The sequence below is a fragment of the Maniola jurtina genome, chromosome 16 (genome assembly GCF_905333055.1).
Source record: "Maniola jurtina chromosome 16, ilManJurt1.1, whole genome shotgun sequence".
Taxonomy (NCBI): domain Eukaryota; kingdom Metazoa; phylum Arthropoda; class Insecta; order Lepidoptera; family Nymphalidae; genus Maniola; species Maniola jurtina.
This window is the reverse complement of record NC_060044.1, coordinates 117236-145203: the sequence shown is the minus strand read 5'-3', so window position 1 is coordinate 145203 and position 27968 is coordinate 117236. Positions and strand designations below refer to the sequence as shown.

At 38.7% G+C, this 27968-nt stretch overlaps 1 protein-coding gene across 1 annotated transcript; it reads left to right on the top strand.

The window, feature by feature from the left end:
* Positions 1 to 21: 21 nt before the first annotated feature.
* Positions 22 to 27968, top strand: LOC123873421 (glycine-rich cell wall structural protein-like). The gene is made up of 8 exons (XM_045918264.1): positions 22 to 66; positions 340 to 457; positions 15741 to 15876; positions 16790 to 16853; positions 22030 to 22157; positions 22251 to 22470; positions 27149 to 27199; positions 27510 to 27968. The coding sequence occupies exons 1-8, from the start codon at positions 55 to 57 to the stop codon at positions 27966 to 27968; spliced, it is 1188 nt and encodes a 395-aa protein (XP_045774220.1). The 5' UTR covers positions 22 to 54.

The window sequence follows — 27968 nt, the reverse complement described above, 5'->3', positions numbered from 1 at the left end:
GCTCCGAACACACATACTCAGTCTCCACTCCCGAAACTGACTACTCCTCTCAAAATGAAACTCCTTGTAAGGGTTTTAAGATTTTTAAAACAATATAATTCACTTTAAATTTAGTATCTTTTTTCAAAAGGATTATTAAAAATTAACTTATTTTCATGTTTCTTAAGTGTTATTTGGAAGTGATTATTATTTTTGTAAAAGCTTTTTTAGTGTGTCACAAAAAATCCTAAAGTTGTTTAAAAGTCTATGCAACAGTTCTGGAACATATACTAAGTGGATTAACATACATACATTGTCCTAATAAAATGAGTTTAAAGCAGCATTTACGTTTTTCAACAGATCTGTGTACTCCTGGCGGCCGTCGCCCTGAGCGCGGTGTCTGCCGGCTACCTGCGTAGCGGCTGGAACGGCGGGTACGGTGGTGGCTACGGTGGCGGCTACGGTGGCGGCTGGAACCGCGGCTACAGCGGCTACAGCAGACCCATTGTGATTTCAAGCGGCTACGGCGGCTATGGCGGCTATGGCGGATACAGCAGCGGCTACGGCCACGGCTACAACAACGGCTGGAACCGTGGAGGCTGGTGGTAATCCAACCAACAAAAACGTCACTATAACCAAATATCTTCCTTGTATTCACTGAAATATGCCTTCTGCCAGTCTTATCCATCGGCACACCAGAACACCGCATTATAAAGTTATAAGCCCTCTAGCTAGTCAAACGCTCAATTCTTCAGTTACGGAATCAGGGCTTTAGAATTTAAGGAAAATAGGCCCATCTTAATGAATCACTCTCAAACAAATGATACTTTATAAGTACAGTCGTAAGAACTTCAAACTGACGTTTTATGACCGTTAGTTATATATTTTGTTCTCTACAAGGATCTAGTTCAAATGAAGTAATGAGATTGATTCCTTAATACCTACCGCAGGCCTACGACGATTAGTCCCCGTCTCTACTGTATTTCTAATTGTATGTTTTCCCTTTTATGTTCTGTTTTCATTTTATTTCACTATCTTATATTATGTTAATTAAACCCTAACCTTTGAACTATTCTCAAAGGGAAGGAACTTTTATCTGTGATTTTGTAAATACCTTGTAGCATGTAATGTGATATGTGCATTATTGTGCCAATAAATCTTTACTTTACAATCTGTATACATCTGTTTACTTTATTTGCATTCCGTTTGTAGTAAACTGTACCTAAGTAATTTATTATAACTTACCTTTTTATATGACATTATTGGATTATGTAGCTAAAATATAAAGGTTGTAAAATTGCAGAATACGAATAGGTACTAACTGTAACAACTCGGTAAAAATCTACTGTTTAACTAACTTTTACTGTTAACAACAATTCTTTACATCAATAACTACAACTGTAGGTAATCCTAGAGAATAGATGCCAGATTTGAATTAATATTGCTACTTACTTAATTTTCTTACAGATTTTTTCTAATTTCTGCTAGAGCTTTAAAGTTGGGATCTTTGAAGAGAATATGAAACTGCAACATGATACACCCATCTTTCCAGATACTCTATACTCTCTGAATGAGGAGGCCGAGAGACTTCACACATCTTTGAGAATATTATGGAGAACTCTTGGATATGCAACGACATATATCTTCACCGTTAAAGCAAGTGATATTTAATTGCTTAAAACGCACATAGCTTTTAGACGGACATCTTACCGCTGGCCTATCGGCACTACAATCAAAATAATAATAATTTATGTTACTTAATTCCTTAAAGAATTGCCTAAATTTCTGCTAGTTTTTAAATTGGGGCCTCTGGGGGGATTAATAAAATATCTATTCTTGTTCTTACATATTTGCAACGTATTAGTTTCGCAACTAAACTGGAACTTCTTGTCAATTTGGTATGTTATTACTTGCAACTACTTAGCATAAAATTTGCAGACTTTGTTATCACATTACGCCATAAACTATTAGCTACATGACACATAAGTTAGTTTGTCCGACTAACTTTTAATGAAAAAAAATAAAACCGACTTCAAAAACCACAAACACTAAAAAGTAAAAAATAACTTTTATTTAGCTACACATGTAATGTACCTAGGTATGAAGTCGAGCGAGCATATTAAAACAAAATTAGAAATCCAAGAGTGAAGCTCGCTCGACTTCATACCTAGGTACATTACATGTGTAGCTAAATAAAAGTTATTTTTTACTTTTTAGTGTTTGTGGTTTTTGAAGTCGGTTTTATTTTTCTTTTGAAAATTTTTTATTTCACAATTTTTAGTGGCCCCACTGTACTATAATATGCTATGCCTAGTTAAAACCCTACTGTTTACTAAGCTATTGCACTGATCGCGAGCAATTTGCTCCTATCTATTGAGGAGTTCTGTTCTCCATCTCCGAAGATATTCATCAGATCTTCACCAAATTTATATGGGACCACCTGCACAGTACCCTACCCTTTCGAACAAAAAAAAAAATTCCAAATCGGTCCAGGGGTCTTTGAGTAATCGGGGAACATACATTAAAAAAAAAAAAAAAATTAAAAAAAAAAAAAAAAGATCCCGACGAATTGAGAACCTCCTCCTTTTTTGGAAGTCGGTTAATAAGGCATGTTTACTTGGTTTTTTGGGTCCGCATCTGAAGGGTGCGAACGGGCCCTCATTACTAAGCCTCCGCAGTTCCGATGTCCGTCCGTCTGTCTGTCAAACTCATGTGGCTGTATCTCATTTCACAAACCACAACAAGTAGAGAGTTGGAATTTTCTCAGCATGCGTATTTCTATTGCCGCTATAACAAAAAATAATAAAAAACCAAGATGGTGAATTTCGAAAAGGCCACTATTAAAATTTAAAAAATCTATTAAAAAGTACATAGTGTTTTATCTTGCACTAGCCGCGACTTTGCCCGCGTGGATTTAGGTTTTTCGAAATCCCGTGCAAATTCTTTGATTTTCCGGGATAAATAGTAGCCAATGTGCTAATCCATCGCTATCCATGCTATCGCTATTAAGTGTATTAAGTAAGATAATGTAAAAAGTGGTGAACGCTAGACTAATAAAGTACCTTGAACAGAAAAATCTCCTTGGATCCAACCAATTCGGTTTTAGAGCCAATAGATCTACCTTGGACGCGGTACTAGAAGTGACTAATCATATTACAAAGTGCCTTGATAAGGGAAGGAAATGTATTGGTATTTTCCTTGACTTGCAAAAGGCCTTCGATACTGTGTCAATCCCTATCTTGCTTGACAGACTTTCCGACATGGGTATTAGGGGTATTACATTAGACTGGTTCAAGAGCTACCTTAGGGATAAACAACAATGCGTTAAAATTGGTAATGTTACCAGTGAATTTACTAACATTAGATATGGTGTCCCCCAGGGGAGTGTTCTGGGCCCCACCTTATTTCTTAGTTATATAAATCCACTTTGTAATCTGTCCCCAAAATCTGGACGCATATTTTGTTTTGCCGATGATACTGTGGTTCTATTTGAAGGCAGTGATTGGAAAGAAGTGAAGTTGCTTGCTGAAGAAGGTCTTAAGCAAATCACGACATGGTTAGAGGACAACCTACTTACAATCAACACCGTAAAAACAAAGTATGTGTGTTTCAGTACATCAATTCGGAATAACCCAGACAAAGACTTTAAACTTCCTATTCACACTTATCCTTGTAATCGGAAAAGTGGGCTAGACGCTTGTTGTAGCTGTGACATTTTAACCAAAGAGACAACTGTTAAATATCTTGGAATTACATTAGATGAACATCTTAGCTGGTCAACTCATATCCATAACACTTCTAATAAAATCAAGAAACTCATCCCATTATTTAGGAATCTAAGAGATATTGCCCCTATCGAAACAACTATGATGGTCTACAAGTCACTATGTCTTTCGATTATGACCTATTGCATATGTGCATGGGGTGGGGCTGGCAAAACTTTTATGTTGCGGCTAGAACGCGCTCACAGAACTTTACTTAAAACTATTTTTAAAAAACCATTTAGATATCCCACTGAAGATTTATATAAAGAATGCAATGTACTTAATGTCCGACAACAATACTTATGTTCAATAATTTTGCGCTTCCACTCTAAAATTGATCCTTGCACTATAAACAATAGCAAAAGAGTAATCAAACTCCCTACACATTTTACAAATACATGCTTTGCTGGAACACAATTCGAATTTCGCTCATCATATGCATATAATATATTTAACAGGGTTAGCAAAGGTATCAACATAAGCAGAATAAATAAATTCGATCTAACCAGAGCAGTTAAAAGCTGGCTGGTAGCTAAGGGCTATGACGAAACAGAAAATATTTTAATAGTCAAGAAATACACACACACACGCCCACACAAACAAACACAAGTACTTGTAGTAAACTTTGTACTCCTACCTTCTGCAATACAGGTATTTCCTAGTGCAGAATCAATAAAAAAAAAAAAAAAAAAATCCAGGATATTATCTATCTCTCTACACACACACACACACACATACACACACACACACACAAACTTTTGCCTTTATAATAGTTATTTAGTGTGACAATGGTACGGAACCCTTTGTATGCGAGTCTAACTTGTACTTGACCGGTTTTTAAGTATTTTGTATAGGAAAAGTAAGCTTTTGAAAAGGAAGCCTTGAATAAGTAATATTTATTAAGTAAGGTTCACGTTCGATGATAGGTACGGTCAATCACCCACGGCTAACGTCTAGTTCTGTACAAATGAGTGATGTAAAATGCTCAGGCTTATCAGAGTAATATTAGCTTCATGTAACATTTAAATATCAATTCCGACATCTGGAACTTCGTGTGAAACAACTCCATTGATAAATACAACTTCACCCACTGTACGACTCATCCGTACAAACGTACAAAATAAAACTATGTGTATGTTAATATTTCTGACTTAACAGACCCAAAGTTCAAACGGTCCTGAAGGGCATGCACGAGTGAAATGCCTAAGGCTAAGGACTACGAATAGCTTTAGGTAAGTTCTTGGATCGAAGCACTTGTTGACTTGAGTTGATATTTGTGACTCGTGTAAGGTTCAATAACATTAAAAAAAAATTAAGTTTAATATCATGTTTAAGTATCATTTATTTAATAGGTATGATGTAAACAGCGGATAGGTACGTACAACGTAGCGCAATTAATACGATCATTTCAAATTATCGATATATGTAATCGTGGTACGCACCTGCTATTTACATTTTATTGTGTCATTTATCCACGAAATAAGCCTTAAATCATTAATTTATTTATATTTTAATACTTTATTGCCTTGGATGAATTAAGCCATCCAAGTTTATTACATACACCAACGACCTCTTGCATGCGCACTAGACGGCTGTACTCGACCAAACTAAGTTAAGCGCTTCAACATCGACGGCTTCAAGGCATTTTACTACAATTTGATGTCTAGGCACCAATGTCATGCAAATGTTCTTGGGTGGCGATAATCATTTCACATCAGGTGACCCGCCTGCTCGTTTGCTCGTTATTTTCAGGACTCTACCATCAGTTTTGAATGTAGATTCTACTAGAAGGGCCGGCAAGAAACTTCTCAGTCACTTTTAAAAAAAATCTGCCGAGTGCGAGCCAGACTCGCGCACCGAGGGTTCCGTACTCGGGTATTTTTTCCGACATTTTGCTAAAAACTATTATGCATAAAAATAAATAAAAATCTGTTTTAGAATGTAAAGCCTTTTCATATATTATGATAACCCACTTGGTATAGTTGTATAGTTTCCTTACTTTGAAAATTGAAAATACTAATTTTATTATTATTTGTTCATGAACACATTTTAATTATTTTTTTGTGATGTAACCACAAATTCACGGTTTTCGGATTTTTTCCTTTACTCTTGCTATAAGACCTGCCTACCTGCCAAATTCCATGATTCTAGGTTAACGGGAAGTACCCTATAGGTTGTCTTGATAGACACGACAGGCGGACAGACGTACAGACGGACAGACAGACAGAAAGACAACAAAGTAATCCTATAAGGGTTCCGTTTTTTCTTGTGGGGAACGGAACCCTTAAAAGAAAGTATTAAGCAATGTAAACTATTAACTACCTTGTGGCCTGTGGGCTGCTGGAAAATCAGTATTTTATTTAACTTGGCAGGTACTTCATTTACTTTTTTGCACAGTAACTTGAAAAACTGTGAGATATCCTATTATTATTATAATTTGTTAATGTTGGTTGGTTTGTTTTTTATGAGCTTCACTACACATGATATAATATTATCATGACTCATTATATAACATTGATAACTCATGAATATTGGGTCCTTGACAGTTGAAACTATAAACAAAAAAAATATGTTTAGAATGTCGTATCATATAGATACCTACTAATTCTAGAAAATCATAGATTTTCAATTGAGTACAATTAAATAGGAGTTATAGCAAAGGGGCTACATAAATCATCATTTATCACCCCTATTCTAAACTCAAAAAACGGGCCAAGTGCGACACAGGGTTCCGTACATGAAATAACACTGTTATTTTTAAATTATTATGGCAGCCATTTTGAAATTTTTATTTGTTGTTATAGCGGCCAAAGCGACATTTTTTTAAATTTTAAACTCTCTATCTATTACATTTCAGGAGATACATCCCGCTGACCGGCAGGCGGACAGACGGAAGGATGGACGGCGGAAGCTTACTAATAGTGTCCTGTTAGCACCCTCCAGATACCCTTAATACCGATTACCGACCAAGTGCAAGTCAGACTCACGCATCGAGGGTTCCGTACCTTAAAAGGAAATTAATAATACTTACACGTTTAAGTGGCTTTAAAGAAAACGTATAAATAGTTATTTGGTTCATTTATTGAACTAGATACGTCAGAAGCAAACACATTTTGTTTGGGACGTCATAACTAAGTTTGTTTTTAGGGTTCCGTACCTCAAAAGGAAAAACGGTACCCTTATAGGATCACTTTGTTGTCTGTCTGTCTGTCCGTCCGTCGTCGTGTCGTGAAGAAAATCTATAGGGTACATCATGTGGACCTAGAATCACGAAGTTTGGTAGGTATGTGGATCTTATAGCACAAGTATAAAGTAATAAATCGGAAAACAGAATTTGTGGTTAAATCACAAAAAAAGAAAATGTGTTCACGAAAAAAATATTTTACTAAATCACATACACTGTTGTCATTAACTTGGTGTGTTACACATAAAAATATGGAAATATCTTGTACGATGGTACGGAACCCTTCGTATGCGAGTCCGCTTCGCACTTGACCAGTATTTTTATACTGTGCTAAGTAAAGGTGTCGCTTTATTTCTCCTATATAATTAATATGATCTTCTTTCAGACTGTTACTTTGATATGAAACTTTACAAGTCTTTTACAACGATAACTACTAGTAGAAACGTAAATTTTGTAAAAGCCTAGCTTTAAAACTTCAACAGTTTCGAATAAAATAGCTAATTAATGGAGGAGGAATCTACCCCTGACGAAAGTAAAAGAGTTACTGACTCTAATGCTATTTATAATATTCGTTATGATTCGTCTTCAAGTGAAAGGCCGCCCTCCTCATATATCACGAATTTTTGATACAGTCATGAATTTTTGGGTAATTATTATGTAACGGAAGCGATTTAAATATTTGTTTGCATATTTTAGTCTACTGCAGCAACAGTGTGCGCAAGGACTCGACCGCGGTATATAAGGACTATGTGGCTCTGAACATACATACTCAGTCACTACTCCCGAAACTGACTACTCCTCTCAAAATGAAATTCCTTGTAAGTCATTTTTTGGAATTTTAAGTTTAATATTAAATTTGACGAATTTGAAGATCGATAGACGCGATCTACAATAAAACGACCAATAAATCATATTTTCAGGAAGTGTTTTTCGAAAGTGATTAGATTTCAAGTGAACAAAGACATTTTTAATGTTTGTGCCAACATCTTAGACAAAAAGTTCATTATACAGTGCTAAAATGTTCGCACATACTAGCTGCAAACCATTCTTGGGTTGCGGAGTTATCAACCAAACGACAAAAAACTATATTAAGTAATAAATAATAGTGAAATTGAAATTAAGCTTTTGAGCTTTAAAACTCAAAAGTTTTTAAAATTAATAGAAACTGGCCAAGTGCGAGTCCGACTCACACACGAAGGGTTCCGTATTACCATGTACAAGAAATAACACTTTTTTAATGTAATCACAAAACGGTATATTACTTGTGCTTGTGATAAAAGTCTTTGCTAGCTGCCAAATTTCATAAACGGGAAGGTTAATGGGAAGTCTCTATAGGTTTTGATTCCCTTGACGGGTCTTGACGGACACGACAAACAGACAGACAACAAAGTGATCCTACAAGGAGTCCTTTATTTTCTGGAGATACGGAATTCTAAAAAGTGACTTTAACATTGTAGAGCATTTCACTCACCTACCTACACTTACTACATCAATCTATTATTGTCTGTCATATTATTCCTGTGTATTTGGACAAAACAGATTTTCTAAAAGTTTGTCTTTTTCAACAGATGTGTGTATTCCTCGCGGCCGTCGCTTTGAGCGTGGTGTCTGCCGGCTACCTCCGCAGCGGGTACGGTGGCGGCTACGGTGGTGGCTACGGTGGTGGCCACGGTGGCGGCTACTCCAGCGGCTACAGCAGACCCATCGTGATCTCCAGCAGCTACGGCGGTGGTTACGGCGGCGGTTACGGCGGCGGTTACGGCGGCGGTTACGGCGGCGGTTACCGCAGCGGTTACGGCGGCGGTCACGGCGGCTGGTGATTAACCAACCGACACCAACTTCACTACTACCAAATAATCCCTTAGAAAAATATAAGTCAGTCTTCTTGTTAATCCTTCTGTTAGTCCAACAGAATTAGCACCCAGATTACTGACTTATTACGCTCTCTAGCTAGTCAAATTTTTAATTCTTCAGATTGTATCTTTATATTTTTGTTTTTATTATCATTTTATTTCACCACAAATGAGTTAATTAAATCCTAACCTTGGAACTTTTTAAAAGGAAAGGAACTAAACTTATCTCGGTAATTTTTTATATATTTCTTAGAAAATGTAATGTAATATGTGCATTATTGTGCAAATAAATCTTTACTATACAATCTATATACGTTTGTTTACCTTTTTTACAACCGAATTATAAGTTATAAGTTATAACCCTTCTACAGAAGATATACTCGTAAGTAAGTAGTTAAAGAATTAATCCCCATTCAAGCTATGTTTACCTATTTTGGGAAATTTTGTTAGGTACATAAAAATATGTGCAAGTTAAAATAAGAATTCACTACTTTAAAGTTAATTGACGTTGTTATTCCCGCGACTTCGTCCGTGTGAATTTAGGTTTTTGAAAATCCCGGCGAACTTCCGCGATACAAAGTAGCGTATATCACAGCTATACACTAGTAAAACTGTGCCTACATTCTTCCCCGAGATGTAAACTCTGTGCCTTTCGTCAAAATCGGATGAGCCGTTAAAACCTGACAGACAAACGGATACACTTTCGCATTTATAATATTTATGGATTCTTTACATCGATTACAATTAAGTATCGCAAGTAATCCTAGAGGCTAGATTTCAGTCATCACCTTATGAATCAAATTTTGGTACTTGATTTTTTACAGAATTTTATCAATTTCTGCCAAATTGGAGCTTTATGATTTGGGTCAAATTATACAAGTATCGTTTATAAATTAAGACAAATCAAGGGCATGTAAAATAATATATGTATGTGATACTTATTCGCAATGTATTTGTTACGCAAGTCAACTGGAACAATCTACTGTCTGTTTGTTATTTCATATACTTGCAACTAGATTACATTTTGTAGACTTGTCTATCATGTTACGCCATGATCGCTAATATACCTACTAGACACTACATGAATAAGTTTGTCTGACTATATTAGGTGGACTTCAACTGAAAATAAGTCATAATCATTATCATCAGCCTGTGGATTTCCACTGTTGGACATTGGTCTCTCCCAATGAGCGCCACCACATGCTTCCTCATCCAGCTACTTGCCGCCACCCTCTTCATATCCCTCGTGCTGGAGGACGCCCCACACTACACTTGCTTATTCGCGGTTTCGGCTTCTGAAAATAAGTGCTTATATATTTTTAGAAGTCTGAGTCCTGAGTATGAAACTGATCAACTTAACTACTTCTTAGGTCTAGTGGTTAGTTATTCGGCTGCGCATGGAGTCCCGGGTTGGGCCAAGAAAAAGTTGTTGGTTTTGCTGTCAAGTAATTCTCAGGTTACCCGAAGTTAGAAAGTCGACGTTGAGTTACCTTACACCCCTGTACCTCGGAGAGTATGTAAACCCATTGGCCCTACAATTGATCTCTCGCTGGTTATGTCGGACTACTGACTCGACGGAGTATGAGAGTGACTGGATCAATAGTGCACCTATATTTAGATAGAAAGGAAACGCGGCCTAATAGAGAGCTGGCGATGGATTGGCATAAAGTAGATCTCAGTTCTGCGGCAACGAGTGGGAGAGTCGTAGGCAACAACTTGTCGCAGCTGCAGAAATGAGTGATTTGATATGCTCAGGCTTATCACACTAATATCGGCTTCATGTGACATTTAAATACCAACTCCGAGCGCTGGAACTGCTTGCGAAACAACTCCATTAATAACTACAACTTCACCCACCGTGTGACTCATGGGCACAAACGTACAAAATAAAACATTATGTTAATATTTCCGCCTCAAAAGACGCAAAGTTCAAACCCATAACTAAAGGGCATCCTTGACTGAAGTGTAGAGCCGGGTCTCCTGCGCGTGTTTTTCTCGAAACACTACACAAAAACATCTACACAATATATATCATTTGTCATCTCCTAGTTTTGATTTTCGGAAGCTTTTCCGAGTTTTCCTGGGATTTTCACCAGTGCAGGGGAAATCAGCCGATATTGAGGCGTCTTTAATAATGAAAAAATAATCACGCGACACACTGTCGCCACTTGCCCGGGGCACCAAACGCTGACATATATTTCATAGAATATGGACGAACCTACTCCGGTATTTTTAATCCCCGACCCAAAAAGAGGGGTGTTATAAGTTTGACGGTATCTGTGTATATGTCTGTGGCACCGTAGCTCTTAAACGAATGAACCGATTTTAATTTAGTTTTTTTTTTGTTTGAAATGTGGCGGATGGTGGATGGAGAGTGTTCTTAGCTATAATCCAAGAAAATCGGTTCAGCCGTTTGAAAGTTATCAGCTCTTTTCTAGTTACTGTAACTTTCACTTGTCGGGGGTGTTATAAATTTTTAATTTACACTTGTGTAATATTTGTTTCGTGTTTTCAAAATCATTTACAGTAAATATTTTGTATTTTTATCCTGCTGATCGATCATACTAGATTGCGGACCATTTTCTCATTAAACTCAAAAAAATAATATAACATTGTTTCTTCACTCCACTCCATATTTTTGAAAAGCAATAACATTGTTCATATACACAAAAAACGTCATAAATGTAGTGAAATGGTGTTTTGTATTGATGTTTTTGAGTAGTGTTTCGGGAAACCCCAAGAGACCCGAATAGCTTTAAACTGGATCGAAGCGACTTTCCTTTGACAAAACACAGTTAAGTAAGTATCGAAGTATTAAGATTAAGGAAGCGTGAGATTGTTGTCGCGGCGATGGTCAGTGACCCCTCGTTACGCTTTACAGTAAAACTAGACTTATCGTATAGCGTTACACTTTAACACAAGTTGCTAATTAATGCTTAGGGATATTATGTTCTTTTAAATTATTGTTGTAGATTTTTGCTTAAAATCGGCAACACACAGACCTCTTATATTAATCCAATAATTTTATTGCAGGGTTGTATGTTATAATAGTCTTATTCTAAACAATAATATTAATATTAAAACAATGCTGTTTTCTTTCTGTTACCATACATTATAGATGGTTTCTTTTCCGTTATTTAGAATTCTGTGCTCAAGAAACTATGTGTTGATCTTGATATGAAAAATTAGAAAATAATTATGTATTAACGATCAATCATGTTGACAACAAATAAACTGGCTATGGTCTCGACTGGTTTATTTAGATTATATAATTCTGCAGGATCGAATAATGAGCTTATAATACGATGAATATTATTATAATGATTATAATGAAGTGCTATGACCAGTCTGTTGATTTATTGACTACTCAGGTGTAATCACTAGAACTAGGATTAAAACTTAGGACTAACTCAATCCGGCCCCCGCTAAGTGTCGCGACACACCGCCGTCAATTACGTCGCTGAAAGTTCGATGGGTAAGTTTTCGGTCGTTGGCACGACGTACCTTTTGAGGAAAACGCGCCTTTTGTGAAGTAATGCTACGGAAATTCACGCAGCGACTTTTTCGCGCTACGCGACAGAGCATGGCGTTGACACCGACTACTGATAGCTCCGCGCACGAACTTGCACTCGTACATTTGATGTACTGCTTGCTATAATGCTATTATTGATAAGAAAGCTTAGGAATGCGTTGCTTTCACAGCTTTGATAGGTGTCTTATTTTTAAAAGCTAAAATGTCTGCTCATCTCCGAAATCACAATGAGGTTCCACACCCTTCCAACTAGCGATATTAAAGTAGTAAGAGAAATAAGTATAAGTAATAATATTGGCTAGGCTATAATGGGTGACTTGATAATGCCCGCGTGGATTTAGGTTTTTAAAAATCCCGTTTGAACTCTTCGATTTGCCTGGATAAAAAGTTGCCTATGTCAGCGTCCTGGATGCAAGCTACCTCTATACCAAACATATAAATCGGTTAAACAGATGGGCCTTTAAGGATACCGTGGGGACTGTTTGATTTTCCGGGATAACCTATGTCCTTCACCAGGATGTAATCTAACTCTTATCGAATTTCATCATAATCGGTTGAACTGTTCGGCCGTGAAAAGCTTGCAGACAGACAGACAGACACGCTTTCGCATTAATCTATAATATTAAGAATGTAAACACCGCAGTCCCGTCGTAACCATAAGCCATGTGACCGGGTCGGAATATCGATAAAACAAACATTGTAGTTATCGTTGTGCGTATTATAACCATATAGGCATAAAGAGCAACCGCCGAGTTTCTTGCTGGTTCTTCTCGGTAGGAACGGCATTCCGAACCAGTGGTAAATTATTTGACGATTCAAAAGCACTTGTAAAAGTTTATTTGAATAAAAATCTATTCTATTCTATTCTATTCTATACTCGATAGGTATATTTACGTTATGATACTATGATATTGTAAATAGCTATCGTATTAAATGTGAGGAATCTGCCTAATCAAGTGTAACGTTAATTTGAAGAGATCATTCAGTTTAACTATTAGAAGGAAGATGAACACGATAATTTAAGGTCAAATTTGCCATTTGTAAACCTAGCATCCAACCACCAACCAACCAAGTGTGTATCAGAACTTCATGAGGTAAAAAGTGTAAATTAAAAATATTATAACACCCCCGACTAGTGAAGGTTACAGAAACTAGAAAAGAGCTAATAACTTTCAAACGGCTGAACCGATTTTTTTGGATTATAGCTAAGAACACTCTCGATCAAGCCACCTTTCAAACAAAAAAAGTAAATTAAAATCAGTTGCTTAGTTTAGGAGCTACGATGCCACAGACTAATACATAGATACACACGTCAAACTTATAACACTCCTCTTTTTGGGTCGGGGGTTAATAAGGATTGTCACGCTGATTAGAATTTTTTTCCATTTAAAATGCAACGAACTCTATGGAGTAGTAAAAAACAATTTGTTCAGAGTCCTTTCAGTTGAATGCTGAAAATGTTTTAAAATATACACTTCAATGCTTATCTTGACTGTTACACTCGTAGTTCCTGACTAATGGATACTCAACCAACGACTATGGAAAATATAATCATCATCATCATGATCAACCATTCGCCGACCCACTACAGAGCACGGGTCTCCTCTTACAGTGAGAAGGGTTTGACCATAGTCCACCACGCTGGCCCAGTGCGGATGGATACACTTCACACGCCTTTGAGAACAATAGAAAACTCTCAGGCATGCAGGTATCCTCACGATGTTCTCCTTCAACGTTAAAGCAAGTGATATTTAATTGCTTAAACGCACAAAGCTCCGAAAGTTGCAGTTGCGTGCCCGGATCGAACCTCCGATCTCCAGAATGGAGGTGGGCGTCTTAACCACTAAGCTATCACGGCTCTTCATTGTGATATTTTTTTTATAATTCATAATGTACATGACATACTCGTACAACTATTCGGACATGACATGGATTACTGGATCAACTAAACGGATCCTGATGCTATTTATAATATAGATTCGTCAGTGGGGGAGGCCGTCCGTCTCGTATTGTGAACTTTGACACAATCATGAATTTTCTGCAATTATTATTGATCGGAGATGCTATATACTTGTTTAGCATATACGAGTATCTACCGAGCGACATAGAGTGCGCAAGGACTCGCTCGCGATATATAAGGATCAAGTCTCTCGGAACACACATACTCGGTCTCTACTCCCGAAACTGACTAGTTCTCTCAAAATGAAATTCCTTGTAAGTCATTTGAAGAATATTAAAATTAATCCTATTTATTATAATACCAAATTGTTATGACGATATTATATAATATCTTGTACTTTGAATTCGTAGGTACAATCAATAAATCGTACTTATTTTCACGAAGTGTTTTTCAGAAGTGATCAATAGTGTTTTGTTTAATAAATAAAATTATTTTTAATGTTTAGTGCCAATAATTTGAAGAGAAAGCGCAGTTCATTAGACAGTTTTTGAGTTACATATACCTATAATATATATAGCTAGGACTTTGACTTTGAGTTGCACCTGACTTCAAAGTCAAGGCCCTAGCTTCAATCAGCGCTGTATGCTCTTGTACACAAGGCCTATAGCACAATGCTGAGCTGGAACCTTGTTTCGGGTTGTGCCACACAGTCATATTGTTTATTCTGGTGCTTCTTCTGCTTGAGGCATATTGACTCTAATGCTCATATTATGGTGAGAGCGCCAGGATGAGTATAATATTATGGCACATTGCAACGTACAAAATAAATGTGTTTTTTTCAGTAGAATTTTTTATCAAAAATAATACCACTGAAAAGTTTAATTATAAAAGAAGAAAGAAAGAAAACTTTTTTAATTAGTAATTATAAATTATAATATCCCAAGTGTAGTTAAAAGAAGCTGACACTCGTGCCTATAATAGTTTACACTTATGAAAAGTTACTTCGTAGTGCGTTTTACACATCTGTTTAGTTTAATAACAGTAGATAAACACCTAGTGGTCCACTATTGACCACGGGTCTCCCTTCAGACTGAAAAGAGTTTAGGCCATAGTCTGCTTGGCTAAGTGTGGTTTACTTTAAAGGTGAAGAAAAACAACGCGAGGAAACCTGCATGCCTGAGAACTCTCCATAATGTTCTCAAAAGTGTGTGAAGTCCACCAATCCTAACTGGACAGCGTGCTAGACTGGCGAAACCCTTCTCAATGCGTTCAAAAAGTGTACTTTTGCATTTACTTTGAATAAAATATTTGACTTTGACTTTGACTCTGAGAGGAGACACGTGCTCGGCAGTGAGCCGGCTACGAGCTGATCATGATGATGATATATAATTTGAACGGAAAAATGTTATTAAAGCTTATTGTCTTTTCCAACAGATGTGTCTACTCCTCGCGGCCGTCGCCCTGAGCGCGGTGTCTGCCGGCTACCTGCGCGGCGGGTACGGTGGTGGCTACGGTGGTGGCTACGGTGGCGGCTACAGCAGACCCATCGTGATCTCCCGCAGCTACGGCGGCTACGGCGGGTACGGCGGCGGGTACGGCGGCGGGTACGGCGGCGGCCACGGCGGCGGCTACCGCAGCGGCTGGTCCCGAGGGGGAGGCTGGTGGTAGACCAACCAACCGACAACAGCTTCTCTACTACCAAATACTTCTTTAATCACTAGAAAAGTATGTCTTCTGTTAGTCCTACTCATTGGCACTCCAGAACATTAACTTATTAGGTCTCTAGCTAGTCAAACGCTCAGTTCTTTAGTCCTACCTTACGGAATTAGGGCTTTAGAATTTAACAAAAACATATTAATCAATCGCTCTCATTATACTGTAAAATTGTAAACTACAGTAGAATCGTAACAACTCCTTGTAACAAGAAGGAATGGATTTACTTGAATAGCCCATAGTGATTGTCATTTGTACCTGCAATACATTTTTATACTATTTATAATTGTATATATTTTCTTTTCTGTTTTGTTTGCTATCGAATGTCGTTAAATCCTAACCTTTGAGCTCATCCTTGAAGTCGAAGCAAACTTGTATGAAATTATGTAGATATAAAATCTTACATCGAGTAATGTGATATGTGCATTATTGTGCCAATAAATATTTATCTTTACAATCTGTACAAATCTGTTTACTTCATTTACAGTTCACACCCTAATAAAAACGAAGGCCTTCCTAGAAAAGATTACTAAGATTTACACAAAATTACTGATATTATGCAGTTACTTAATTAAAAGGTAGAGATGATATAATGTGCAATTTAAATACCTTGAAAATGAATCTGCGAGGATTCGATGAGCTAGCTAGCTAAACTCGGCCGTGAGGTGTACCTACTGAGGCGTGTACCACATTATAGTACTTTGTAGGTAAGGTGCTACGAAGACCAGTTTCGAGATGCCCTTTGGCTGGTAGAGTAGGTGTTTTCTAGAATACCTGATTTGGGCCTGTGTTTCGACTTTTGAACATACCACTAACCGTATTATAAGTGCGAAAGTGTCTGTTGTTTGTTAATTTATCGTTTAGCCGCCCCGCAACGGAGCAACGGATCGGCGTGATTGTTTGCATGGCTGTAGTCAAAGACCTGAAGGTGACATAGGCTATTTTGTTCGGAAAATTCTTACCAGATTTTTGTAAATCTAAATCCACGCGGTTGAAGTCGCGGGCATCAGCTACACATAAATGTCAGATTTGTTTAGTATGCAAATCATTCTCTAAATCTATAAAATACAAATATGTAATATTATAAGTTATCAAAGTTTACATACTTATTATATTGTACCTATTCCGTTTAGAGCCGTGGGGCCTAGTTGCGTGTTTACAATAGTGTACCAATCGATTGCACTAGTGAAGCACGTTTGACCCAAATCGGTAAATGGATGGGTGACTGAGTTTGAAAAAGCGTGGATTTGGCTCGCTCCAGCAATGCGCGGAGTTGCAATCACCTACTTATTACAATATAGCATTCAGTATTATTGTAAATTGAACATTAGGAAAAATTTCTTGCTGGTTTTTCTCGATACGAATCGCATTTCGAACCCATTTTTTGATGATTCATTTTATTTAGAGTCTCGAATATAGTTTTTCATAACCTCCGTACCTAAGAGAGCATATTAAGCCATCCAGTTCCGATTTTATTATTATTAAGATCCCCTCCCGCGATCTGTGTTTTCTACCAATTACAATCCGGGTATCTTTAAAACAAGAGTGAATAGGCACCTTCTAGGTAAACGCGTCCCATCTTAGACCACACCATCACTTTCCATCAGGTGTGATTGTGGTCAAGCGCTTGCCTATAGTGAATATGAAAAAAAAAAAAGTATCACAAACATGGATAAGCCTAATAAAGTCGTTAAACCTAAGATTTGATTCGACTCTTAGTCGAATCGTATGCAGAATCTAGGAGCCCACCACATTGATAACTCTCGAGAATCGACAGTTTGGGGTGACGATCCTCAGCAATGAGGAAAAAGACGGTCGGTCGGTCCATCGCATGGGCGACCTCCCTCGCCTCCTGGTGCCCTCCGCCGCCCTGCACTACTCTACACTCTAGAGTCTCCTGTAGATGATGTGTTCTTAAAATCGTGAAATAAATCATATTATTGATTACCAAAATTACAATGGTCCTTGTTATTTAATAACCATTAATTTAACTAACATTCAGAGCATAGCAAGGTCTCGAGTCGAGGCTATAATCATTTTCAATTAACTGACGCATTTCGAATGAGCAATATCTTCATCTGAGCGCAACTCTTCTCAGATACGTGGAAGCTAACCTCTTTGGTTAATTTGATTTTGGATAACCGATAAACTTGGTCATTAGTATCCCGTGCAGGATTCAGAAGCATATCCCGTGTGAACTCTATTTTCTAGGATTTTCTAAAAAGTCTATGTCGTATCATAAGTCGTCTCCAGGATGTAAGCTATCTGTGTATTAAATAGGATACTTGTGACTTTATCCACGTGAATTAAAGTTTTTTAAAAATCCTGTGCAAACTCTCTGATTTTTTGGGACAAAAGATGTTTCGTATGAATGCTTGGGAAGAAATCTCTGTATCGGTTACTTTGCGTTTGCACATCGCTCATCTGAACGAGTTGAAACTTTGCACAGTTGTTGTAGGCCTAAAAGTTAGTGACGAGTGCGAGTCCATCGCAACACATAAGCTAGTTGAATATTTAAATAATACTACGATTACGCAAGTATACTACGATCTTCTAAACTACTAAAACATTGATCCTATTTATTTTAAAGCAGTTTAAAATATAACACCTAGGTACGGAACCTAATTATAATTGAAGAAAAAAAAAGCTACGATTAATTTATAACAATTTGCAGATCTGTTGAAACAGTGCCGTATGTTATAGTAACAAAAAGAATTATAAATGGTTATGTTATCAAGCGATCCGAAACTATATCTAAAAGATGTTATCAGCCAGCGGTTTCGGCGGCGCGGGCGCAGGCGCGGAGTGTCGACACACGCGCGTGGACTGGATTTTACGCTAACTATAAATCAAAAACTGCTTGCGCAAATGATACACATATTTAAATTAAAAGCCTGCTTCAAATTTTTAGATAATATGTAGTTTAAAATCGAAAACAAGTGAAGCAGCTGCGATTCGACGATAATTACTTTATTTGCACATGTAAATTGGTAAATGTAGTACAATTTTATATTATGACTAGCCAACGCCTGCGATTTTGTCCGCGTGGATTTAGATTTTTATAAATCTCGTGGAAACTCTTTGATTTCTCGAGATTATAAGCGGTCTACATACCCAACTATATAATATCTACACGAAAAATTGTGTCGAGTCGTTGCGGCGTGCTTGAAGAGATATCCACTTTCGCATTTACATACACACTTATAATATGGGCACCAGTGGTTATTTGTCTTAAGTATAGGCAGTATTCTGAGTTATAGGCTAGCAGGAATGTCGAGCGTCGGACGATCAATGTCTGTACGAACCCAATCGGGTTTTTACTACTCCGTGAAAGGAATACTGTAAAGCAAAATTTAAATATTTCTCTTTACCTAAGTAAAATAATCCTTTACACAGACAATCTATGTATGTTGCAACTATGTATCAGCATCCGCTGTCACTAACTATTGTAAAAACCGGCCAAGTGCGAGTCTCTTAATACCTGAGGATTTTTTCCAACATTTTACACGATAAATCCAAAACTATTATGCATAAAAAGAAATAAAAATCTGTTTTAGAATGTTCAGGTATAGTTCTTTCATAATGATACCCTACTTTGTATAGTTATCTTACTGTCGAAATTGAAAATACTAATTATTTGTATTTTTTTTGTGATGTAACTATAAACCACAAATTCACGGTTTTCGGAATCTTTTCCTTTCCTTGTGCTATAAGACCTACCTACCTGCCTTTCATGATTCTAGGTCAACGGGAAGTACCCTGTAGGTTTTCTTGACAGACACGACAGACGGACAGAAGGACAGATATACAGACAGACAACAAAGTGATCCTATAAGGGTTCCGTTTTTCCTTTTGAAGTACGAAACCCTAAAAAGCAAATAACTTGCAGGTTATCGGCCCGTTTCGAGAGATAACATGTATTTCGAAGTGTATCAAGATCTGTCGCAAAGGAAGATTTCATTCGCCTCGCGTCAAAGGTGCAACTGTGACCTTGACTCTACGCCAGTGTCAACAGATGTGAGGTTGACCCAGTAACGTTCAGGCGCGCCGTCCACTGCGAGCGACGCTATCGAAATACTCTGACGCGATAATACAAAGTTATACTTGGAGTTTCTCTACGTGATCAAATCAGATATGAGGAAATTCGTAGGAGAATCAGACTAACCGACATAGCTCGATTGGTTGCGAAGCTGAAGTGGCAATGGCAAATAGATCGAAAAACCACTACCTATCGGTTTTTCAATCCTCGGAATCGGTTCTTCTTCTATCGGATTTTCTTGAACCCCAATGGATATACATTAGGGTCCCAAGATGTTGGGATGGCGACCTCACACCGGAAGGAGCAGTGTTGATAGACCGCCACTAGTTGGACAGGTGACATCAATCGAGTCGCAAGGAGCCGCTGGAATCAGGCGTCGCAAAACCGTGATATGTGGAAATCGTTACAAAAGATCTATGTCCAGCTGTGGGCATCCAGCGGTACACGATACTGATGATCAATGTAATGTTGAAGCAATCGAAGCTAATCTAAACAAGTATCACGTCCAGCTTAGCTCGCCAATCTAAAGGGTCGTAATTGTACACATTGGCTCAACGCACTCAGTCAATACTTTTGTTGTACATATTATTATAGGCTGTGGTATAGGTACACGCTGTGGGGGGTTTCATTCAAACTTAAAAGGATCTTGACATAATTCATCAGCTTACTAAATAAGCTTGCGAATAATTGTGTATATAAAGTAGAATTTATGTAAAATTGCTGTCAGCTAATTTTATTATGTTTAAGAAAACTTGCGATAAGGCTGACATATAGCAATATAAACGCCTGTAAAAATTCACAAACAGTAAAAAATTCACAAGGTCGGCACGAGCCGAGCGCATTGTGCTAATGAGCCATAATAATTAAAGTCTCAGATGCTAAGCTATATCAGTTATATTAGCTTAGCGGTGGGCATCACGCCTTATGCCTGGCTTAAACCAGTTTGGATTGATGAGAATTTACTTACATTTATTGGTCTATTTTTTTATTACGTACGCACAGCACACTGTATTTTATAAAAACTGTAACAATGCGCTACAAATACAACTTCTCCATGTCGCTACGGTATTAACTATTGATATATGTGTTATTTATTAATGCGTCATTTGAATGCCGGATATTGCTTCTTTGTATCCAAAGTTATGGTTCGCTTACGGAACCAAAATTTAGACGAAAAGCGCCAGTCTGATCGATGAACCCTTGTCAAGGAGCACAATGTAAATAGAAAATTTAACTTAAAGTTAACAACTTACAACATCGTATAAATTAAAGCGGCTCATTTGAATGAATTTTGATGTTGGAACTTGGAGGTCTATTAGAAAATTATGAAAAAACGTAAATTAAGTAATTAAAGTAGGTACCTAAAAGTTGTCCCATGGTTATGGCGGTGTTGTTGCGCCACGGTGGCTGGGAGCCGTATATATTGCGCGGCGGGCGAAGGGCCAGCACTCAGCGCATCTCCACTTCCTCGCCACCAGAACCCTCAACACATCGACATGAACTCCTTTGTAAGTATTTCTTTAACTAAATGTACCAATTTTTTGATAGTTATGCTTATATATCTATATGCAAATGCCGTTAAAGACTATCGTTCCGAAATCCGTGCTCAGTAGTGAGCCGGGGATGATCATGATAATGATATATGTTACCTACTCTAGATATCGTGTATCTGTGTCTTTGTTAAATATATTCTATAGCTATAGCTAAAATAATCCAATTATTATGATTAATTTCTAAATCGAATTAACATTAAAGGAAACTTGAAAAATTAATGAAAAATTATGTTACAATTGCAAAGGAAGCTTCAAAAAAATAAATAAATAAATAATAAAAATATTCTTTATTCAATTAAACTTTTACAAGCACTTTTGAATCGTCAAATGCATCTACCACTGATTCGGAATGCCTTTCATACCAAGAAGAACTAAAAAGAAACTCGGCGGTTGCTCTTTCTAAAGATGTTCTATGTTCTCAAAGGTGTGTGAAGTGTGCGGATCCACACTTGATCGCAGAGACCGGTGCTCAGTAGTGGGCCGGCGGTATCACGACGACCGTTTGTTCACAGGCACTACCTCTTCTGTTCGCGCTGGTAGCGTGCGCGGCAGCCGGCGCCGTCCGCGACAAGCGCGGTCTCCTCGGCGGGCTGGGCTCGGGCGGGCTGGGCGGCGGCGGCTACGGCTACTCCGCTCCCGCGCTGGCGCTGGGAGGTGGAGGGCTGGGCGCGCCCGGCCCCGCCATCATCGCGGCCGCGCCCAGCGTCAGCATCGCGCCCGCGCCCGCCGCGCGCCTCGTCACCGTGAACAAGGTCGTGAACGTGCAGAGACTCGTCACCGTCCCGCAAGTCGTCAACGTACAGAAGCTGATCACGGTGCCGCAGGTCATCTCCGTCAACAAGCTGATCGCGGAGGGCGGCCTGGGCGGCGGCCTGGGTGGTGGCCTGGGCGGCGGCTTGGGCGGCGGCTACGGCGGCGGCTACGGCGGCTGCGCCGGCGGGCAGTGCGGCGGCGTGTGGTGATTGCGTAGAGTCTAGTCAAATGTTACTTGTCACAGCAGCGTTCTAGTTTTCTGTTGTTCTTGTCACTACTTTAGTTGGAAATGTTACAATAAAACTCGTAGTTGAATATCAAAAGTTGTAGTTTTTCTATTTTATTTGGTCTGATTGCTTCCCTTGATTTTATCACAGCACCTAAGAAAAGCAATCGTGATCACTACCCATCACTAACCGTGTTATCACTACCCACGTCATAAATGCGAAAGTGCTTGTTTGTTGCTTTGTCGTTCAGTCACGTTACAAAGGAACAACGGATTTTTTGCATCGGTAAACTAGCAAAACTAGCCTATACCCATATACTATACTATATACTATATTATACAGTATAGTATATGGGTATAGGCTAGTTTTTATTCCGGAAGATGAAATGATATATCCCTTCCTGGCTAGCCCGCTTCCATCTACATCATCACTTACCACCAGCTGATATCGCAGTCAAGGGCTAATTTGTTCTGAATAAAAAAAATTAAAAAAGAGTTCCCACGGAATTTTTTAAAATCTAAATGGGTTAACTGATGCCGTGGGCATCAGTTACTTTAAAATAAGTGACATTTAAAACTATTAAGCACCTCTTACATATCAACTAGTAAACATGTTTACCCAAAATAAATTATTTTATTAATCAAAGTAAATTGCTAACTCATCTTTCTAATTTACGTGATTCATTAAGTATTCATTATTTAAATTACGTCTATTTTAACTGACAACTTGTAAAGTTAAACTATGAGACAATTTATTGGATGCTTTAATAAGGTTATAATCTTGACCTGAATCTATGATATTTTAAATTATGTATACCTACGATAGCTGTAATATATCTCATCATAAAGCAAAGGATCATCATTTAATTTTCGATCAATGACTGGTAAAAGTCGCAAATAACAAAGTACCTACATAGAAAATGTTAATATGATCTCTTTAACTTGAGACATTTGATCAGAAATATCTTGCTTACTACAAAATATCCTTGAACAAATTTTTCTAAATTCCAGTTCTCACGCGTTTTGTTATATTATGTAATCACGCAAATGAATCGGATAACGTTATTGATTATGATAATGATCGAGTTGTCAGAATATTGACTCACTTAATAAGACTCACGCAAGTGTGAATCGGACTTGCATACGAAGGGTTCCGTAGCATCGTACAAGATAATATAACACCGTGTCCTTTTTAATTGTTTTTAATTTTCATGGTGGGCATTTTGAAATACGCCACCTTGGCTTTTTATTAGGTAGACCATACCTATTTGTTGTTATATTGGCAACAGAAATACGCAATGAAAATTTCAACTCTCTGCCTATTACGGTTCATACGATACAGCCCGCTGACAGACAGACGGACGGACGGAGTCGCGCTGGCGTCCTTCAGCTACGGAACTCAAAAAACTCATATTTATTTGTTTAAACGTGCTTTGCCAATGCAGAGCTTTTAAATCCTTAACAAGATGTGACCTTTGTAGTTTTTTTTAATATTAGTAAAAGTAACTCGAGCGAACAAAAAGTTTAATTGTAATAGGTACAAGGTGGCCTAGCGAGGTTTTAGGGTTCCTTTCGGCTTAAATAGTTTAACGCTGAAACATTACATCTACATCATTATACAATTACATTATTATAAAGGCACTATACATATAAAAAGACTGGTTCTCACTGACTGACTGACCTATCAACGGACAGCTGTGGTTACAAACTTGAGGCACTCACTATGAAAGGATTTTTCGGCGCCCCTAAGGGAGTAATGGATAAAAGTCCATCATTTTCCTAGATACATTCATAACAAGATAAAGTTGAAAACTAAAACCCAACTGCGATCGTCTTAACAAACGCTGAAATATTATAGTAAATTGTTTTTTTGTCGCTTGGTATATTTTAATGTTGTAGTACATATTTATGAACTCAGAATTTTCTCCTCTTTCATTTGACACCCCACAATAGCAAAAAAAAAATTTTTGGAGACCCCCACTTTTTTCATGTAACATCCGTTAGGTCAATTTTTTTGGTATACAATGTAGCCTATGTCACCCGGACCTTGACGACGAATCGATCGACACCTCATTCATCAAAATCGGCCCAGTAGTTTAGGCGCTACGGTGGAACACACAGAATCTAGATACAAACATACACAAATACATACATACATACACTGCTAAAATCATAACCCTTCCTTTTGGCTTTGCCGCAGTCGGGTAAAAATGGTATTCAGGCTTCTTGTTTTTCACGAGTTTTTGATAATTCAACCCCCTCAAACTTCACTGGTTCCCAAAAATTCCACGTGAACGAAGCCGGGAGCGAGAGCTTGTGTTGAATAGTAAAGTTAAGAACATGTTGAAAACTAATAAATAAACTAACTGATAAATGTACACGGAACCACCGCACTGGGCGCTACGCTCTCGTCATGTTCTCTCGGATGAGAACTTCAGTCTCAATGCGCCGCCAAAAGAAGCAAAAAAAAGAGAAGGCCAATCCAAATTGGCAAAGGGAAACGTTTTGACGTGAACGATGCTTCTGTATCTAACATAGCTAACGTAGACACAATTTTTTTTTCAGACTTTGCCAAAACTTATTGCAACTAAAACTTAAAATATAATATTTTTATTTAAAATTATTCTAATACAAAATACAAGTTGTCGGATCTGAAAATCAGCAACTTTTCAGGAGAGTGTTAAGAAAATTAATTTAACTTTTAAAAGCTATTCAGTCTTAGTATTCTAGTTTATGAGCCACTAGCTGACGCCCGCGACTTTGTCCGCGTGGATTTAGGTTTTTCGAAATCCCGTGGGAACTCTTTGGTTTTCCGGGATAAAAAGTAGCCTATGTGCTAATTCAGGATATTATCTATCTCCATTCTGAATTTCAGCCAAATCTGTCCAGTAGTTTTTGCGTGAAGGAGTAACAAACATACACACATACACACAAACTTTCGCCTTTATAATATTAGTGTGATTATAAAGGTTTTAAGTACCCAGTTACGTTTCAAAAGTCTTAGATATTAAACTAATAACTGAGTATTAGTATTGTAACTACCTACGCAGCTATTACTGACTAAGTACGCAACTTCTGAAACCATTACATCGAAACTGTACTAATAAGTAAATACTGAGTGCTTTCAACTACACATTATATCCAAATTGTTAAGAGATCGAGGTGAGTTATTAAATGACGTAAAACATTAAAATGAAGTGTATGATTCGCGGCTTCCGCGCCTCATCAACCACTCCACTTCCGCGCCTCATGAACCACTCCACTTCCGCGCCTCATGAACCACTCCACTTCCGCGCCTCATGAACCACTCCACTTCCGCGCCTCATGAACCACTCCACTTCCGCGCCTCATGAACCACTCCACTTCCGCGCCTCATGAACCACTCCACTTCCGCGCCTCATGAACCACTCCACTTCCGCGCCTCATGAACCACATCCACTTCCGCGCCTCATGAACCACTCCACTTCCGCGCCTCATGAACCACTCCACTTCCGCGCCTCATGAACCACTCCACTTCCGCGCCTCATCAACCACTCCACTTCCGCGCCTCATGAACCACTCCACTCATGTTAGCGAATACCTCAGATTTTGACCGTTAAATTGCAAATCAAGTTTATTTTGATTTAAAACAAATACCAGCCAAGTGCGAGTCAGACTCGCGCACCGAGGGTTCCTTACTCGGGTATTTTTTCCGAAATTTTGCACGTTAAATCAAAAACAATTATGCATAAAAATAAATAAACATAATAAAAAAATAAATGGCCGGAGCGGCAGCCACTAAGGCGGAAAGGGCCAAGACGCGCAAATATGAAAATATAGAAAATAATTTCATATTTGTGCCTTTTGGAGTGGGAACCATGGGTTCGTGGGGCGAGGATGCCAAACCCTTTTTAAGGACCTGTCATCCCGTCTTGTGGAGTCCACGGGTGACCGGAGGTCTGGCAGTTACCTTGGTCAGCATATTAGTCTGGCCATTCAACGAGGTAACGCAGACAGCGTCCTGAGCGCCCTGCCTCGTTACAGTGATTGGGATGACATTTTCGTTTTATAATTTTTATATTAAGTATTTATAGTATTTGTGAATATTGTTATTAATTATTATTTCATCATTATTAAAATGTATTAAACAAATTCCCGCCACATTACAACATGGGGTTAGTCAAAGGGTGGTCGGAAAGGCCGGCAACGCATTGGCGGTTCCTCTGGTGCTGCAAATAATCATGGGCAGCAGCAATCACTTAAAATCAGGTGACCCGCGTGCTTGTTTGCTCGCTATTTTTTTAAAAAAGGAAAGACGTTCCTAACAAAAAAAAAAACTATTAAAAAACGTAATCTATAAAGCATTAGCTGCAGTTGTCACAACTTTGCTAGTTTAAAATGCACGCTTTTTGAACACCTGTAAAGAGCGGTCCAATAGTACGAAGTACGAATATTATTTTTGGTTTATTTTCACTGTAATTATGAATTGCTTCGTTGTTGTGTAAGTAGCTGAACTGACTCAAACTAACTAACCGAATGTAAACAACTTTGGCAATGAATTCGTCAGGAATATGAACGATAGGGGCGCGAAGAACCGAGGCTAAGTTGCGTCAAGTGGTCCCGCGGCGAGTATATATGCGCGTTCATCGCACACCAGAGCATTCACTCACTAACCTCTCCGTCTACCTCCTCACCCACAACCACCCGTCGACATGAAATCCTTCGTAAGTACCCGGTAGCGGAACACACTGCTTTTACAACCAAAACTATCGAAAAAGGACAATCAGTGAATCCATTCGGGAAGTTTTCCTTTTCTGGAATAGTACAAATCAGTTGGAACTGAGCCCTTTGGGGCATGTGTGGCCTGTGATGATCATCCTCATCCTCAGCCATACCGAACGAACTGGACAGTGGAAAGTCAGGAGGATAACACTATCAGTTTTTCATTCCGATTGTCTTATTAAACTCATAACTTATAATACATTTAGATGATGCTTCTAGCATTTAACATTACAGTGTACCTTCGTGTTCCAGATCGTAGCGTGCGCGCTGGTGGCCTGCGCCCTGGCCGGCTCCGACAGCGAGAAGCGCGACAAGAGAGGCTACCTGAGCGGCGGGCTCGGCGGCTACAGCGGCGGCTACAGCGGCGGCTACAGCGGCGGCTACAGCGGCGGGCTCGGCGGCGGGTACAGCGGCGGGCTCGGCGGCGGCTACGGCGGCCTCGGAGGAGGACACGCGCAAGTCGTCACCGTCAACAAGGTCGTCAACACGCAGCGCGTCGTCGACGTGCCGCAAGTGGTGCACGTGCGCAGAGTGGTCTCCGAGCCCCGAGTGGTGTCCGTGAACAGGCTGGTCAGCAGCGGCATCGGAGGCTACTCGTCCGGCATCGGCTCCGGCTACTCGTCCGGCTACTCGTCCGGTATCGGCTCCGGCTACTCGTCCGGCTACTCGTCCGGCATCGGCTCCGGCTACTCGTCCGGCCACGGCTGGTGA